Below are 14,634 nucleotides of genomic sequence, written 5' to 3'. Positions count from 1 at the left end.
TTGAATTTGTATGTAACTTGGATCTTGGTATTCTTTCTACCTTCTCCACCTCCTTGAGGCCTCTCTTACATTCCTTTCTATCCATCCCACTGTTCCCTCTCATCTCTCTCTTCCCCATGCCTCTCTATGCTCAACAATTCTCTTTCTTCATCTCCCCATGTGCACCATCTCTCTTTCCTCATCTCCCCATGTGCACCATCACTCTTTCCCTCTCACTCAGATACCCAATTCTCCCTTTCTATTCCCTTTCCTACCTCAGCAACTCTTTCCCTCCCTCCCTCCATTCTTCCATCCTATGGCTCATGCACCCTTTCCTCCCTCCATTCTGTGTCCCAAGGACATGCCCCTCCCTCTTTCCTTCCGTCCTTTGTCCAAAGTTTGTGCTCCCTCCCTCCCTCCCGAGTCCCAACGCGCCCCTCTTTCTTCCTCCCTCCATTCTGTGCCCGAGGTACATGCCTCGCTCCGGTGGGTGTTTATCTTCTGGCCAGCTCCCTCCTTCTTCCTGCTGCAGTTGTTTCTCTGTACAAAGTCGCGGGCGGTGGCACCTATGTGCGTCCTGCGGCTGAGCTGGAAGCCTTCCCTCTGACTTCGGAGGAAGCTCCTTCCATGTCAGAAGGAAGGCTTCTAGCTCAACCATGAGACATGCATAGGAACCACTGCCCACGACTTTGTGCAGAGAAACGACTGTGGCTGGAAGGAGGAGGGAGTCGACCAGAAAAAGGTAAACACCCGCTGGAGGGAGGCACTTGGGGCACAGAATGAAGGGAAGGAGGGAGAGAGGGGTGCATTGGGACACTGATTGTAGAACAAGACCCCCTATTAGTAAGTACGAGTCTGACATAATTCAGATGTTCGTAAAATGGGGACTGCCTGTAGTGAATTCATAGTGGAATGTTTATTTTAACTGAGGAAGTTATAGAGTCTAGTATCGCTTTCCAGTTTTGCATTTGGGAATGATTGTGTGTGTGTGTGTGGGGGGGGGGAGAATCAACCTCTTGGGTACTTTTTCAACTTCTAGATGTTCCAGGCAGTAGATGTAAATCCTAATGTTGATATTTTTGGACATAGACTTGCATTTCCCCTCTGAAATAAGGACTACACCGTTGTTTTAAGGTTTATCCTAATCCTGCCCAAAACATGCATAGACCATGTTCCCTTCCGTATACATATTTTAGATGCGTATATCCTGGTTTGGTAAAATTGAGATTTAGATGTTTTTGCAATACGAATGTTTAAATGCTAGTTCTAGTGCAGTGTGTCTAGTTGTCCTGAATGTTAAGGTCTTGCATCTGAACCAACAAGTTGCTTGCAGAAAACTGTCAATCATGTTTTCCAACTCCATCTCCTTCCCAGGGAGCTGTTCCTGCCTCTTCAGTTTGTTTTCTGCAAACAAGTTACTCAGAAGTGTGTTTGATTTGCTCTGCTATTTTATTATTTTCAGGTATTTTTGCTGAGTGATCTTTTTAGACTTGGTGCCTGGAGATTCCCATTTGGTGCAACCCTCTGACTGGGAGAAGACACAGACTCGCACAACAAAAGTCTGCTGCTAGCAGGATCATCTCCTCAGGGACACATAGCTAGCCAGCCTGTTAGTATTTTTTAGAGCTCAGATGCTGTCCCCTGCGTAGCTGCTCAATGGAGGTGGGGGTAGGGGAGAGCTCTAAAAGTTGATTTGAAGGTTTCTGACCCCAGATCCCAGGTCCTCCTCCTTCAGAACCACTTTCCCTATTTTTTTCTCTTCAGGGAGGTCTCCACAGGCTGTCTTTGGCACGGTTATTCTGGCAGTGGCCATCTTGGATTTTAAACGATCTCTCTTTCTTTTGCCTTCATCTGCCTCAGAATCCCTTGTTTTTTCTCAAAATTGACTGAGATGGACTCCTCAGGCCCTTTTACCCCTATATCTTGCCATGTTTGTGCTGGATGGCTAGAAGGATCAATATTTTTATGACAACATTAAATAAAATTATTTTGAGTCCTGGAGAATGGCTTTGTTTAAATGCAGATTATGTTTTCCTTTTGATTCCTATTGATTTGAATCTGGATAATCTTTCTGACAAGTTGTCAAATGCGATAGCAAGAGTTAGAAACATAGAAACATAGAAGATGACGGCAGAAAAGGGCCATAGCCCAACAAGTCTGCCCACTCTAATGACCTACCCCCCTTGATTTTACCTCCCTAGAGAACCCACGTGTGTATCCCATTTCCTTTTAAAATCTGGCACGCTGCTGGCCTCAATCACCTGAAGCGGAAGTTCATACCAATGATCAACCACCCTTTTGGTGAAGAAATACTTCCTAGTGTCGCCATGAAATTTCCCACCCCTGATTTTCAGCGGATGCCCTCTTGTGGCCGAAGGCCCTTTAAGAAAGAAGATATCATCTTCCACCTCGATACGACCCGTGATATATTTAAACGTCTCTATCATGTCTCTTCTCACTCTACGTTCCTCGAGCGAGTATAGCTGCAATTTATTCAGCCTTTCCTCATACGGGAGATCTTTGAATCCCGAGACCATCCTGGTGGCCATTCGTTGTACTGACTCAACTCTCAGCACATCTTTTTGGTAATGTGGTCTCCAGAATTGTATACAATATTCCAGATGAGGTCTCACCATGGAGTTCATCAGTAGTCCGTGAGATATCATCTTAAACTAAATACTGGTTTACAAATGCAATTACGCTAATTCCATTTATGATTCATTTGGCAAAAGGGGTTAGTTTTAAGATAGAGACCTAAGGTTTTAGGATTATTCTAGATAGCTCGCTGAGTTTTGAAAGTCATATCAAGGTTATAATTCGGAAATTGTTTTTCAAACTGAGGCAATTGTGAAGAGTTCGACCCAGTTTTTTCAACAATAATATAGAATATTGGTCCAATCAATTGTTTTGTCTTTGTTGGATTACTTTAATTCTTTATTTTTAAGAATTTCTGTTAATCTGATGAAGAGACTTCAGTTGATACAGAATACTGCAGCAAGACTTATTATATTTTATAAATCTAGATTTGATCATGTTACACTGCTATTTGTAGAACTGTATTAGCTTACTGTGGGACTGCGGGTGGTATTTATATGAGGCTGTCTTGCATTTAAAATTTTATACTGAGAAATTCCTGAAAGTTTTCCATGGATTTCTATAATAGATGGAAATTTCAAGCATTGTAATTCTAATTGTCTATTATTCCACCTGTGAGGGGTAGAACGTATAAGTAGATACATTGTAAATTGTATAACTATTTTATAATTATACAATTTACAGTGTATCTACAATGATCCCACTTTGAACTTCATTTACTCCCTCCCCTTTTACGAAGCCACATTAGGCATTTTATTGCCGGCTGTGGCCGCAGTATTAGCTTCAACATTCATAGAATTCCTATGAGTGTCGGAGCCAATACCGCTGAGGCCAATGATAAAAAAACCTAACACGACTTCGTAAAAAGGGGGGGGGGGGGGTTAGTGAGGATATTGCGGGATATAAGAACATAACATAACATATAGGCCTTTTGGCTGCATAAATAACGGGCCAGTATTGGATACCCTTTTTTAATCAGTTGCATCAGTATTTATTTATTTTGGCAAATACTTTGAAAATTGTCTTGATAATATTCCCTGTAGAATGTTGTGAGAGGCTTTCCCCTGCTTCCATTTTGTTAGTAGACCCTGTGGGCAAGAAGATCACTGCTACAGTGCAGTTGGTACTATACTGGCAGGCTATTCCTTAACTTATCCAATGTTATTCTAGGTAATTTTTAACTTGAATGTGAACTGAAAGATTTTACATTGACCTAGTAAGTTGGTCACAGGCTTGTTTCTTATTTTGTCCTTTGACCTCACATTGTTTAACGTACTGGCATTCCCCTTAAATTGCTGATTTTCAATGCACAGCCCCTGAAGTCCTCTTTTGCAGCTCTCAAACAATTGGCTGAAATGCTCTTCAAATCCTTTAAATATGTTCATTTCAATCTTGTTCACTTGATATACAATAGTAACTACAAATAATTAATCTTTTAAATGTGTAACTCGGGTATCTTATTTATGGAATTTACTGTTGATTATCCAAAATAAAGTAAGTTTTTAAAATATATCCATGAAGTGTTGTAAATCAACATTAATATTAATTGTTAATGTTTAATACAGTTAACTGAGACTCTCATACAACTGGTAAAAAAGTCGCAGGTGGGAAAAAAAATCCCCCGAAGCACCAGTGGCAGCGTCCAGAGCCGCAAATCCTCCCTCCTGCCCCGAAGTAGCTATGGAACCCCTCCCTCCTGCTCCGAAGCACCAGTGTGACAGTGGACTTGAGCCGCGAAGCTCTCCTCCCTCCCTTAAGCCCTGAAGTGGCAGAAGCAGATGGCGATCCAGAGCCATGAACTTCCTTCGTCCTTCTCTCTCTCCTTTACCCAAGTGCAGCCGGTCAGCAGGAGGCAGCCTTAAAACAGGCTGCTTGTGGCCAGCCCTGTCCGGGCTTTTCCTCTGATGCATCAGAAGTGACGCATCAGAGGAAGGGCCCTGCCGGGCCTGGCCGCAAGCAGTCTGTTTTGAGGCTGCCTCCTGCTAACCGGCTGCACTCAGGTAAGGAAGGGAGAGAAGGAAGGAGGGAGTTTGCGGTTCCAGACCATACCCTTCTTCTGCCACTTTGGGACTTGAGGGAGGGAGGGCTTTGTGGCTCAGGACCGCTGTCGTGCTAATGCTTCAGGGCGGGAGGGGTGTGTGTGTGGAATTGAGAGTGTGTTAGTCAAGTTTTCTAACACACTCTCAATTAACCAGAAAAACAGTTATTCGGTATCTACCAATCCTTGCAGGTGCCGGATAACTGAGATTTTACTGTACTTAGTCTGAACAAACAGGCAGTGTGGTTTAAAAATCTAGTAGTTTGTGTAAGCTTGAAATCTTTTGGTGGCCTCCTTTCTCATATTCACACTGTGGCCCTTTAATGAAAAAGTTTAGAGACCACTGCCTTACATTAATAACTCCAGTATTTTCCGTATGCTAGTTGCCAAGGGTGTGTTTATAACAATATATAAACTGCCTTAGTGGCACAGTCATTCAAAGTGGCTTATAATATTATAATATACTATCAAAACAAATATTCATTGAGAGTCATTTACTAACTGCATGTTAAAGCTGTTAATGGATGCTATCTACTGCAAGGCATCTAGAATGGGCCTACAATAGATATTGTGCATTAAAGATATTAGTAAATGACTCCTTTAATAATTAAAAGCATGTTTATTTTTTTGCTTTATTTAAACTTGGTTTACTGCTCGAGTTAACACAGTGACTACCATTGGCTGCTGTATACTGGGATTTTTAACTCTCTAATTTTTTTTCTTTTATCATATGATAAATCTAATATGTACTTATGCTTTCTTTTGCTTTTACAAAAGCTACATCTATTCCTAAATGCTACCGAGCTGTTTCAATTCATGGATTTGTGGAAGAGCTGGTTGTTAATGAGGACCCTGAATATCAGTGGATCGACAGAATCCGCACTCCCAGAGCTTCAAATGAGGCTAGACAGAGGCTGATTTCATTAATGTCAGGTATTTTTTACAAAATTGTTGTTTTTTTTGTTTTGTTTTGTTTTTATATTTATAAACTAAAGCAACTTTGTGGCTTGGATTAGAATGCAGCTCATTTTAGAGCTGATTCAGTGCTGTTTGGTCTCACTATGGAAGTAGTGGTATATTAGAAATTTAGTACCAGCAATGTCAGACCAGTCCAGACAAGTGGCTTATGTTTCCTTGCTAGCTGATAGAGCCAAAGAAGAACAGCTCAGAGCTGCTTTCAATCCCCTTGTAGAAGAGACGGTGTTGGCTTCAGCTCTATAATATTTCCCTGGTTTCAGCAAATGTTGCAAACATCTCACCTGTCAAATAACAAAAGCCTGGAACTCGCATCCCACAGAGATCAGTTATGATCAATTATGGTATGTTCTGCAAATATCTAAAAACGCTTTTCCAAAATTCCATAGGAAAATCTGATATAACCACAGTTACACAGTCTCAAGCCTACTCGAAAACAGTCTTAAGCCTACTTGAGTCAAAGACACTATAAATTGCAACAGAATACCATAGAAACCTAATATGTAAGACAACCATCCTTAAGAAATATTATTAAGAATGTAATCAAATTTTACCTCTGTCAGTTATGTGCTAGTCTATATGTATTAAAGCCATGTATCATACTTACAACATTTGTAATCTACCTAAAACTCTATTAAGTGAGGATTTGGCAGGATATAAGACTTACAATTGCCATACTGTGACAGACTGAAGGGCCATCAAGCCCAGTGACCTGTTTCCTACAGTTGCCAACCCAGGTCCCAAGTACCTAGTTAGATCCCAAGTAGTAAAACAGATTTTATGCTGCTTATCCTAGGAATAAGCAGCAGATTTCCCCAAGACATTTCAATAATGGCCTATGGACTTCACTTTTAGGAAATTATCCAAACCCTTTTTTAAACCCCCTCTAAGCTAACTGATTTCACCACATTCTCCAGCAATGAATTCCAGAGTTGTATGAAGAAATATTGTCTCCATTTTGTTTTAAATCTACTACTTAGTAGCTTCATCGCATACTCTCTAGTCCTAGTATTTTTGGAAAGCGTGAACAAGCAATTCACATCTACCCTTTCCACTCCACTCAGTATTTTATAGACTTCTTTCATAAAGCCCCTGAGCTGTTTCTTCTCCAAGCTGAAGAGCCCTAGCCACTTTAGCATTTTCTCATAGGGAAGCTATCCCATCCCTTTTATCAATTCATTCTAATTCCACTGTATCTTTTTTGAGGTAAGGTGCCCAAAAATTGCACATAGTACTCAAGGTACAGCTGTACCATAGAGCGATGCAAGGGCATTATATCATTTTCATCTTTGTTTTCCATTCCTTTCCTGATAATTCCTAACATTCTATTTTCCTTAGCCTCTGCCGCACATTATGCTAAGGGTTTCAATGTATCCTCAACGATGACACCTAGGGCAGTGACTACTAACGTGGACTCTGGATCACCTAGCTATAATATGGGTTCCTCTTTCCCACATGCATCACTTTGCATTTGCTTACATTAAATGTCATCTGCTATTTTGATGCCCAGTCTCATGGGGTCCTCTTGCAATTTTTCATAATCCTCTTGTGATTTAACAACTTTGAAGAACTTTGTCATCATCAAATTTACGGTAATTATCTCACTAGTTATTCCCATTTCTACATCATTGATAAAAAGCAGTGGTCCCTCCCAGCACAGACCCCTGCTGATGAGTTTTGTGCTTTTTTAGGGGCAAATATTCTTCATTTAGTTTCTTCAGCTTCTTAATGCATGACTCTATGCATTGTGTCGGTATCCTGGCTTGATCCCAAACCACCATCACGACATTCCAACTTTATAGCTTTCTGGTAAAGGTTTCCTTCATCATAGTGATGAAAATTGTCCATTCAAAGAACATCCAGTCCACGTGGCAGTCCAGTAGTTGACATCTGACAGACTGACTTCCCAAGGAGCCATTTTTTGGGTGCAGATCACAAACCAGACGAAGCCATACAAATTAATTATGTACAATCACCTCCTACATACTCAACACATAAGCAAACAGTGCATGCTGGGGTGACCTCTAAATATTGTGTAATCAAGCTGAAATTTGACACATGAGTAAGACATATCAAGTGGACAAAAATAAGCCTTATGGAGACAAGATATGACAAAATTTATGTATTTATTTATTTTTTGCATACTACTGTGGACTACCCTATTACTACCCTTTAATAAAAGGGCTCCTTTGTGTCATTGGATAACAAAAAAAGAAGAGACAAAGCCTCGGACTACTATGAAGAGAACAACAAAAAGAGGCACTGGAGATGTCATAGCCAACTGATGGTCATGAGTCTTATTTGAAGATAAACAACTAAAATTTATAAAAACAAACGAAGTCCCGAGTAGGATCCAAGTTTCGGTGACAACGTTGCCTTCCTCAGGGGACAGTATCAAACTAAAAGTACATAAAAGAATATACATGTGAATTAATACATATTATAAACAATTGATGCTTTTGCATTTTATAAAATGTATGTATTTTGCAAAAATGAAAGAGATATATAATAGGAACCAATGACCAATGGTGCATTAAAAAGACTTTTTTTTTAGTCAACCGAATACAGAAAACAGGATGTTAATCAATAAATAAAATGCCAATGAACAAGAAGAATTTGCCTAATGAGTAAAAAAGTTTTGAGATTATTCAGATAAATTAATACCATAATTAATTGATTGAGTAAAAGCTTAAAAAGGAATGTAAACAATATATCGGCACATTTTTACTTAGCTGTTATAATCAATGGATATTTAAAACGCATAACGTATGCTAAGAAATGGAATCATTTGAAAGTTAATTATGAAATCATTCAAAAATTAATCATAGAATCATTTGAAAATTAGCCAATTAGAAGTTTAAAGTGAGTAAGCAAACAAATGGACTAATGCTATGATTAATTGATTAAATAAGCGCTTTAGAAACTTGAATATAGACAATGTGCCAACACTTATTTACTTAACTAATATAATCAATGAATTGTATAACCACTGCGCAGTGTGTGTTAAAAGAATGAGTATTCTTAAAAAACAATTGCATGTAAAAGTTAAATTTAGGATCATTTGAAAATTAATCCATTAAAAATATAAATAATCATGCATATGGTCATACCAAGATAGAAAATGAAATACACATGTTGTAAGGCCTCATCAGAATGCACTAGCTTCAAAAGGACAGAGAGCATCATTTACGAATTAAACCCTTCTCCTGGTACATGAAACATGATTAATAAAAAAATGACATAAAAAAGCTTTATAAAATCACATAACACATTTTGAAAACACTGTATGTTAAAAATTTTTTTTAAAACAATTACCGTATTTGCCGGCGTATAAGACGACTGGGCATATAAGACGACCCCCCAACTTTTACAGTTAAAATATAGAGTTTGTTATATACTCGCCATATAAGACTACCCCTTCTTCCGCACACCTTCTCTACCGCCCCGGGTGCAGCACAGCCGGCAAGGTCCCCTTACTTTTGTGGCACTTCCCCGACCGACCGACAACAGCCTCGATCCAACAAACCTCCCTGCCATTAACCGCGAATCTAAATTACCTTCTTACAGCTGCTGTAAGAAGGTAATTTAGATTCGCGGCTACAGGGCAGGGAGGATTGTTGGACCCGGGCTGTTATCGGTCGGTCGGGGAAGTGCCACAAAAGTAAGGGAACCTGGCCGGCTGTGCTGCAACCGGGGCGGGGCGGGCCGCCCCTCTCCCTTGGTAGCCACTCGAACCGCGAGGCTACTCTCCTTCTCCTTATCTGCCCTGCCTGCAGCACAGAGCCGAACGGAAGTCTTCCCGACGTCAGCGCTGACGTCGGAGGGAGGGAGGGCTTTGTTTAAGCTTTGTTTAAGCCCTCCCTCCCCTCCGACGTCAGCGCTGACGTCGGGAAGACTTCCGTTCGGCTCTGTGCTGCAAGCAGAGAAGGTAGGGAGAAGAAGAGCCGCGTACATCCAGAAGACTGAGTACATCCAGCCCCGCAGGAGCCCCGCGACCCTCGGAGGCGTCCCCATGGGATCCCCGCGACCCTAGGGGGCGTCCCCACGGGATCCCCGCGACCCTAGGGGCGTCCCCGTGCAGCTCTCTAATGTAAAGTAAGGGCATGTAAACAGTACCCGGCGTATAAGACGACCCCCGACTTTGGGGAGGATTTTAAGGTACTGAAAAGTCGTCTTATACGCCGGCAAATACGGTATATGTGAAAGTATAGGATCATTTGAAAATTGATTAAGGATTTAAAATATGGCTAATTGTGTGGATGGGCATCTGTGTACTAATGATGTCATCAGTACACAGAAGGCCCCAGCGAGAAGGCCGTGAAGCAGCCTGAGTGTGCTGCTGGCCCGATGCTCCTCTGCAACAAGGTATTTATGGTCACAATTGGCAGGGATCAGTTGGGAGGGAAGGATGGAGGGTCAACGGGGGTTCGGCGGTTCGGCTCCACAGCGGGGGCAGGGGAAGCACGGCTGCCTATGACTAGGGCTTATTCACAAACATTTTTGGTATGTTATAAATAATTGTGCTTTTACATTTTATAGGTGAACTACAGAGGAAGATCGGCTTGAAGGTGCTTGAAATGAGAGGGAATGCTGTAGTTGGTTACTTGCAATGCTTTGATTTAGAAGGAGAATCTGGGTTGGTGGTACGAGCCATTGGGACAGCATGTACCCTGGATAAATTAAGTAACACGGCCTCATCCCAAGCTGTGTGCAGTTCCCCATCCAAAGAAATGAAGGAGTAAGTATCACCTTAAAGCTTAAAATGCAGTGGAATAATTGTGTTTTTAAAGGTGGAGGATTGTCATTTTTTGGTGTGTTTTATTTTAGTTTTATTTTAGTTTTATGTGTGTGTATATACATGTATGGGTTAACGAATACTAGTTTCCTTCCAATAGATTTCAGGAAAAATTCTTTCATATGCTGGAGAGTGTAATTTTTGTAATCTAAAGCATCAGCCTATATCCTTTGTGCTTCCAGGTTTGCCTTCTGACAAGGTCAATTCGGTTATTCATTTTTTTTGTGAGGTGCAGAGCTAAATATAAAATCCAAATAAGGATTGCTTATTATAATTAGATGATACCAGTTGTTCACTGTTTCTTAAATGCATTTGATGGAAATATTGTATATCATCACATATGTTGTTACCAGTGGGAATAGTGAACCAGCATATGATTAGGTATAGAACTAACTCATTTAAAAATACCTGATTACCAATTGTATGATTTGAATTGAAAATTTCCTAAAGTTTATGTAATTCTGTTGTATAATGCTTCTCTACATTCTGAAAAAGAAAGAACTAGTTTAAAAATGTTTTCTTTGTGGTCATCACCTGTTTATGAAAATGTTGTTGTTGCTGTATCACATTATTCTTATTTATCAAAGAGAGAAGCTTGTATGAAAAATCATCTCACAGTTCCTCAGAGCTTGCATTGTTCTGCATGTCATCTATAGCGAAAAGAGTAAATAGATTGGCACAAGGAGTGCAGAAGCCTACAGTTTTTTAAATTTCATAAGATGTTTTCTCTGAGGACAAGCAGGCATAATATCCTTGCATGTGATGAAGTCATCCACAGAACCCAGTATGGACACTACCAAGTGCACTGTCGTTTTAAATCTTTAGGCAGTGTCCATACTGTGCGCATGCTGCCAATACCTTCCCGCCCAATGTCAGTTCCCAGGACTATTGCTTTTTAATTTTCCATGGAGCTGAGAAGCTATGTCTTTAGTTTTCTGTTTAGCGCATCAAACTTTTAACCTTTTACCATTTTGTGCCTTCCTGTACTTATTTTTCAAAAAAGAGTGACCAAGATGGTAAAGGGGATGAAACTCCTCTCGTATGAAGAAAGACTAAAACGGTTAGGGCTCTTCAGCTTGGAAAAGAGACGGCTAAGGGGAGATATGATTGAAATCTACAAAATCCTGAGTGGAGTCGAACGGGTACAAGTGGATCGATTTTTTTACTCTTGTCAAAAATTACAAAGACTAGGGGACACTTGATGAAGTTACAGGGAAATGCTTTCAAAACCAATAGGAGGAAATTTTTTTTCACTCATAGAATAGTTAAGCTCTGGAACACGTTGACAGATGATGTGGTAAGAGCAGATAGCGTAGCTGGTTTTAAGAAAGGTTTGAACAAGTTCCTGGAGGAAAAGTCTATAGTCTGTTATTGAGAAAGACATGGGGGAAGCCACTGCTTGCCCTGTATCGGTTGCATGGAATATTGCTACTCCTTGGGTTTTGGCTAGGTACTAGTGACTTGGATTGGCCACAGTGAGAACGGGCTACTGGACTTGATGGACCATTGGTCTGACTCAGTAAGGCTATTCTTATGTTCTTAATTCATTCTATTTATCCTGTTCCAGTATTTAACTGATGTTGGTTAATTTTTGACAACATTTTGTTTTTTGGCCTTTGAGCCATTCCAAGCCCTTTTTTCCTCCCAGGAATGTCAACCATTTTCGGTATCCTTATTACTCAAGCTACCTGGGACATTCAGCCATTTTCCTCTCCATGTGAAAGAGTGTACTGATTGGCTTTAAGAAATATTCTCAATTTACTCGGACCATTTCAGTCTCTAATCTATATAATTGGTGTTTCTGCTGTCTGGATCTTGCCCCCGCATGCAAAAGATGTCACTGAAAGCCCAAAAACTTCAGTTTAAAAGAATTTTGGTGCCACATTGGCATCGAGCATGGCAGGGTACTCAGAATCCAACACTCAACCTCTTATGATGCAGGCATTGTCATTGGTGCCGAGTGTGTAGACACTGCATCTAGAGCGTCTGGCATCAGACTCCTTGCAGAGGCAGGACTCTACCTTCATCTATGCCTCGAGCATTGAGGGTTGTGGCACGTAAGAAAGCTAAGAAGCATAAACTCTCTTCCAGTACAATTAATAACCATCCCCTCCTATAACAGTGTCTGTAAAGGCCTGAAGAGCTATTTGTTTGTAAGATATCTCATTCACGCTAGCAGATGATTTTGTAAAGGTTTTAAAACCTATTTGTCTGCAAGATATCCCTTTTTCTTTCACTCTAACGAGCAGATTTCCTCTGTGTACTATTTGTTCCATATAATGTTTAATATTCTCTCATATGTTGTAGTTCGCTGCCTCCCTTCAGTTTTCCTTTGTAAACCGCCTCGAACTGAAAGGCTTTTGCGGTATATAAATAAAAATTTGTTTTGTTATTTACTATATTTTTATATTTTGACTTTAATGTTAGATTTTAATGTTCTGATTTTAATGTAAGGTGGCAATTCCTGGAGATGGCTGGCTTCTTTTTTTTTTTTTTTTTTTTTGGGGGGGGGGAGGAATATCTTTTATTGGGAGAGTAGAACACAATGCCATTCAATGATAAACAGTGAGGGCAACCCATACAGGAGAAAACATAACAGCAACAATCAGCAAATAAACATGCGATCCTGCCCAAAACCAGCGCAGAGCCATACAGATGAGAAATGAAAAATAAAATCTCATTGTAATGCACACGTCCCTCTCCTTCATTTTCTGTTTTGTATAACCCATCCATATCATATGCTAAATAAGAAAACAACACAAGCAAACACACCCTATATCTATCTCGTCCTGTACTCCCATGCTCCACTTAAAAGAAAAACAAAGAGAACAAAAAACAAACCAAAGCAAAGCATTAGTGATGATTTTCCTAATCCCCCCATCCTGTAGGAAGTGTAGTGCTAACAAGGGTCAAGGGGAAAAGTCGACCAGAGGGAGCAATATTAGCTAGTAGCAAGTATACACTGTTGTTCCCAATCAGCCATCTGCCTCATAAGGCCACACCATTTGGCCACCTGGGGTAAAGCCTCCCTTGGAGGATGACCTTCTTGGCCAACAACAGAGCATCAAAAATAAAGCAACAGTGATGTTCTCTAGCCCTTGGTTATGTAAATCTGTATCGAGACCCTTGTCTTATAGGACCACTCTATCTCAAGCCCTAATCCCTTTTCCACCAGGTACAGCACCTGCATCCAAAAAAGTTGTAATGAGGAACATTCCAAAAATTGGTATACTAATGAACCCGGCAAGTGTTTGCAATGTAAACAGAGGTCATCGGACCAGAGATTCATCTGCTTCCCTCTTCGTCTTGAGATATAGGTATTATGCAAAAGCTAAAAATATACCTCCTGTAAGCTCACTTTTGGTGTAGCCCGAACAGTAGCTGCAAACCCAGAGGAAAGCTCTTGTTCAGAGACCTGGTCACTGAAATGAGAGCTCCAAAAGTCTGCCAGATTGGCAAGAAAGGAAGACCCCTCTGTCCCTTCCCAGCCTATACCACATAGCAAGCCTGTTGCTCAGTTCTGGTACCTGTAGGAATAAGAGGTCAAGCTGTTGAAAGGATGGGGTAGATCCAGAAACACAAAGGAAGGAAGTACAATAATTATGGAGTTGTAAATACGGAAGAAAATGACCCCTCGTCCACTCCCATGTCAATTGACAAACTGGATAGGTGGGAATATCCCCCTTCCCCATTTGAAACACCTGTCCTACGTAGCAACAGTGACGCTTACCCAAGGTCCAAAAAGGTGTGACCCCTTGCCCACCTGGAAAGTCAGGTTTATTCTCCAGTTCCAGAAAAAGGGAGGGCCCCATAGCACCCCCCAACCTTGACCACTACCAGATCCATGCTAACTTCAAAGGATGTATGAGGGATGGGAGACAACAATTAAACTTAGTGGACTGGAGATCAGTGAGTGTCGAGATGAGCGCAGACAACTCTTCCCAAAGGTAATTAGGAGCATATTTATAAACTCCGGAGTGAAGTTTATACATCCACCTGAATAGGGCTGCCACATTGTAAAGATGCAAGTCTGGCAAGCTCACTCCACCTGCTGCCCTATCTAACCAATTTTGTAAAACTGATATGAGCCTTCTTAGAGTTCCAAATAAGAGGTCACTACCCCTCTATACTAACCTTCATCTTTACTCTTGACCCAAAGGGGAAGCATCTGCAAGGAGTACAGGAGTTTAGGGAGCAGAACCATTTTAACCAAAGAACCCAACCAAGAAAAGAAACCAGCAAATCCTTCCAG

General features: G+C 40.8%; 1 protein-coding gene across 12 annotated transcripts in view; it reads left to right on the top strand.

Annotated features, from left to right (window-relative positions):
* The window catches only part of C2CD5 (C2 calcium dependent domain containing 5), a 377,832-nt gene that overhangs the window by 83,542 nt on the left and 279,656 nt on the right, over positions 1–14,634 (top strand). For all 12 annotated transcript variants that reach the window (XM_033951251.1, XM_033951262.1, XM_033951260.1 and 9 more), the window contains 2 exons: positions 5,390–5,545; positions 10,127–10,325. In XM_033951251.1, the coding sequence (XP_033807142.1) occupies positions 5,390–5,545; positions 10,127–10,325 (355 nt within the window). The remainder of the gene's footprint in view (positions 1–5,389; positions 5,546–10,126; positions 10,326–14,634) is intronic.

This window comes from Geotrypetes seraphini, chromosome 7, assembly GCF_902459505.1.
Source record: "Geotrypetes seraphini chromosome 7, aGeoSer1.1, whole genome shotgun sequence".
Lineage (NCBI taxonomy): Eukaryota > Metazoa > Chordata > Amphibia > Gymnophiona > Dermophiidae > Geotrypetes > Geotrypetes seraphini.
This window is presented reverse-complemented; position numbering and strand designations above follow the sequence as displayed.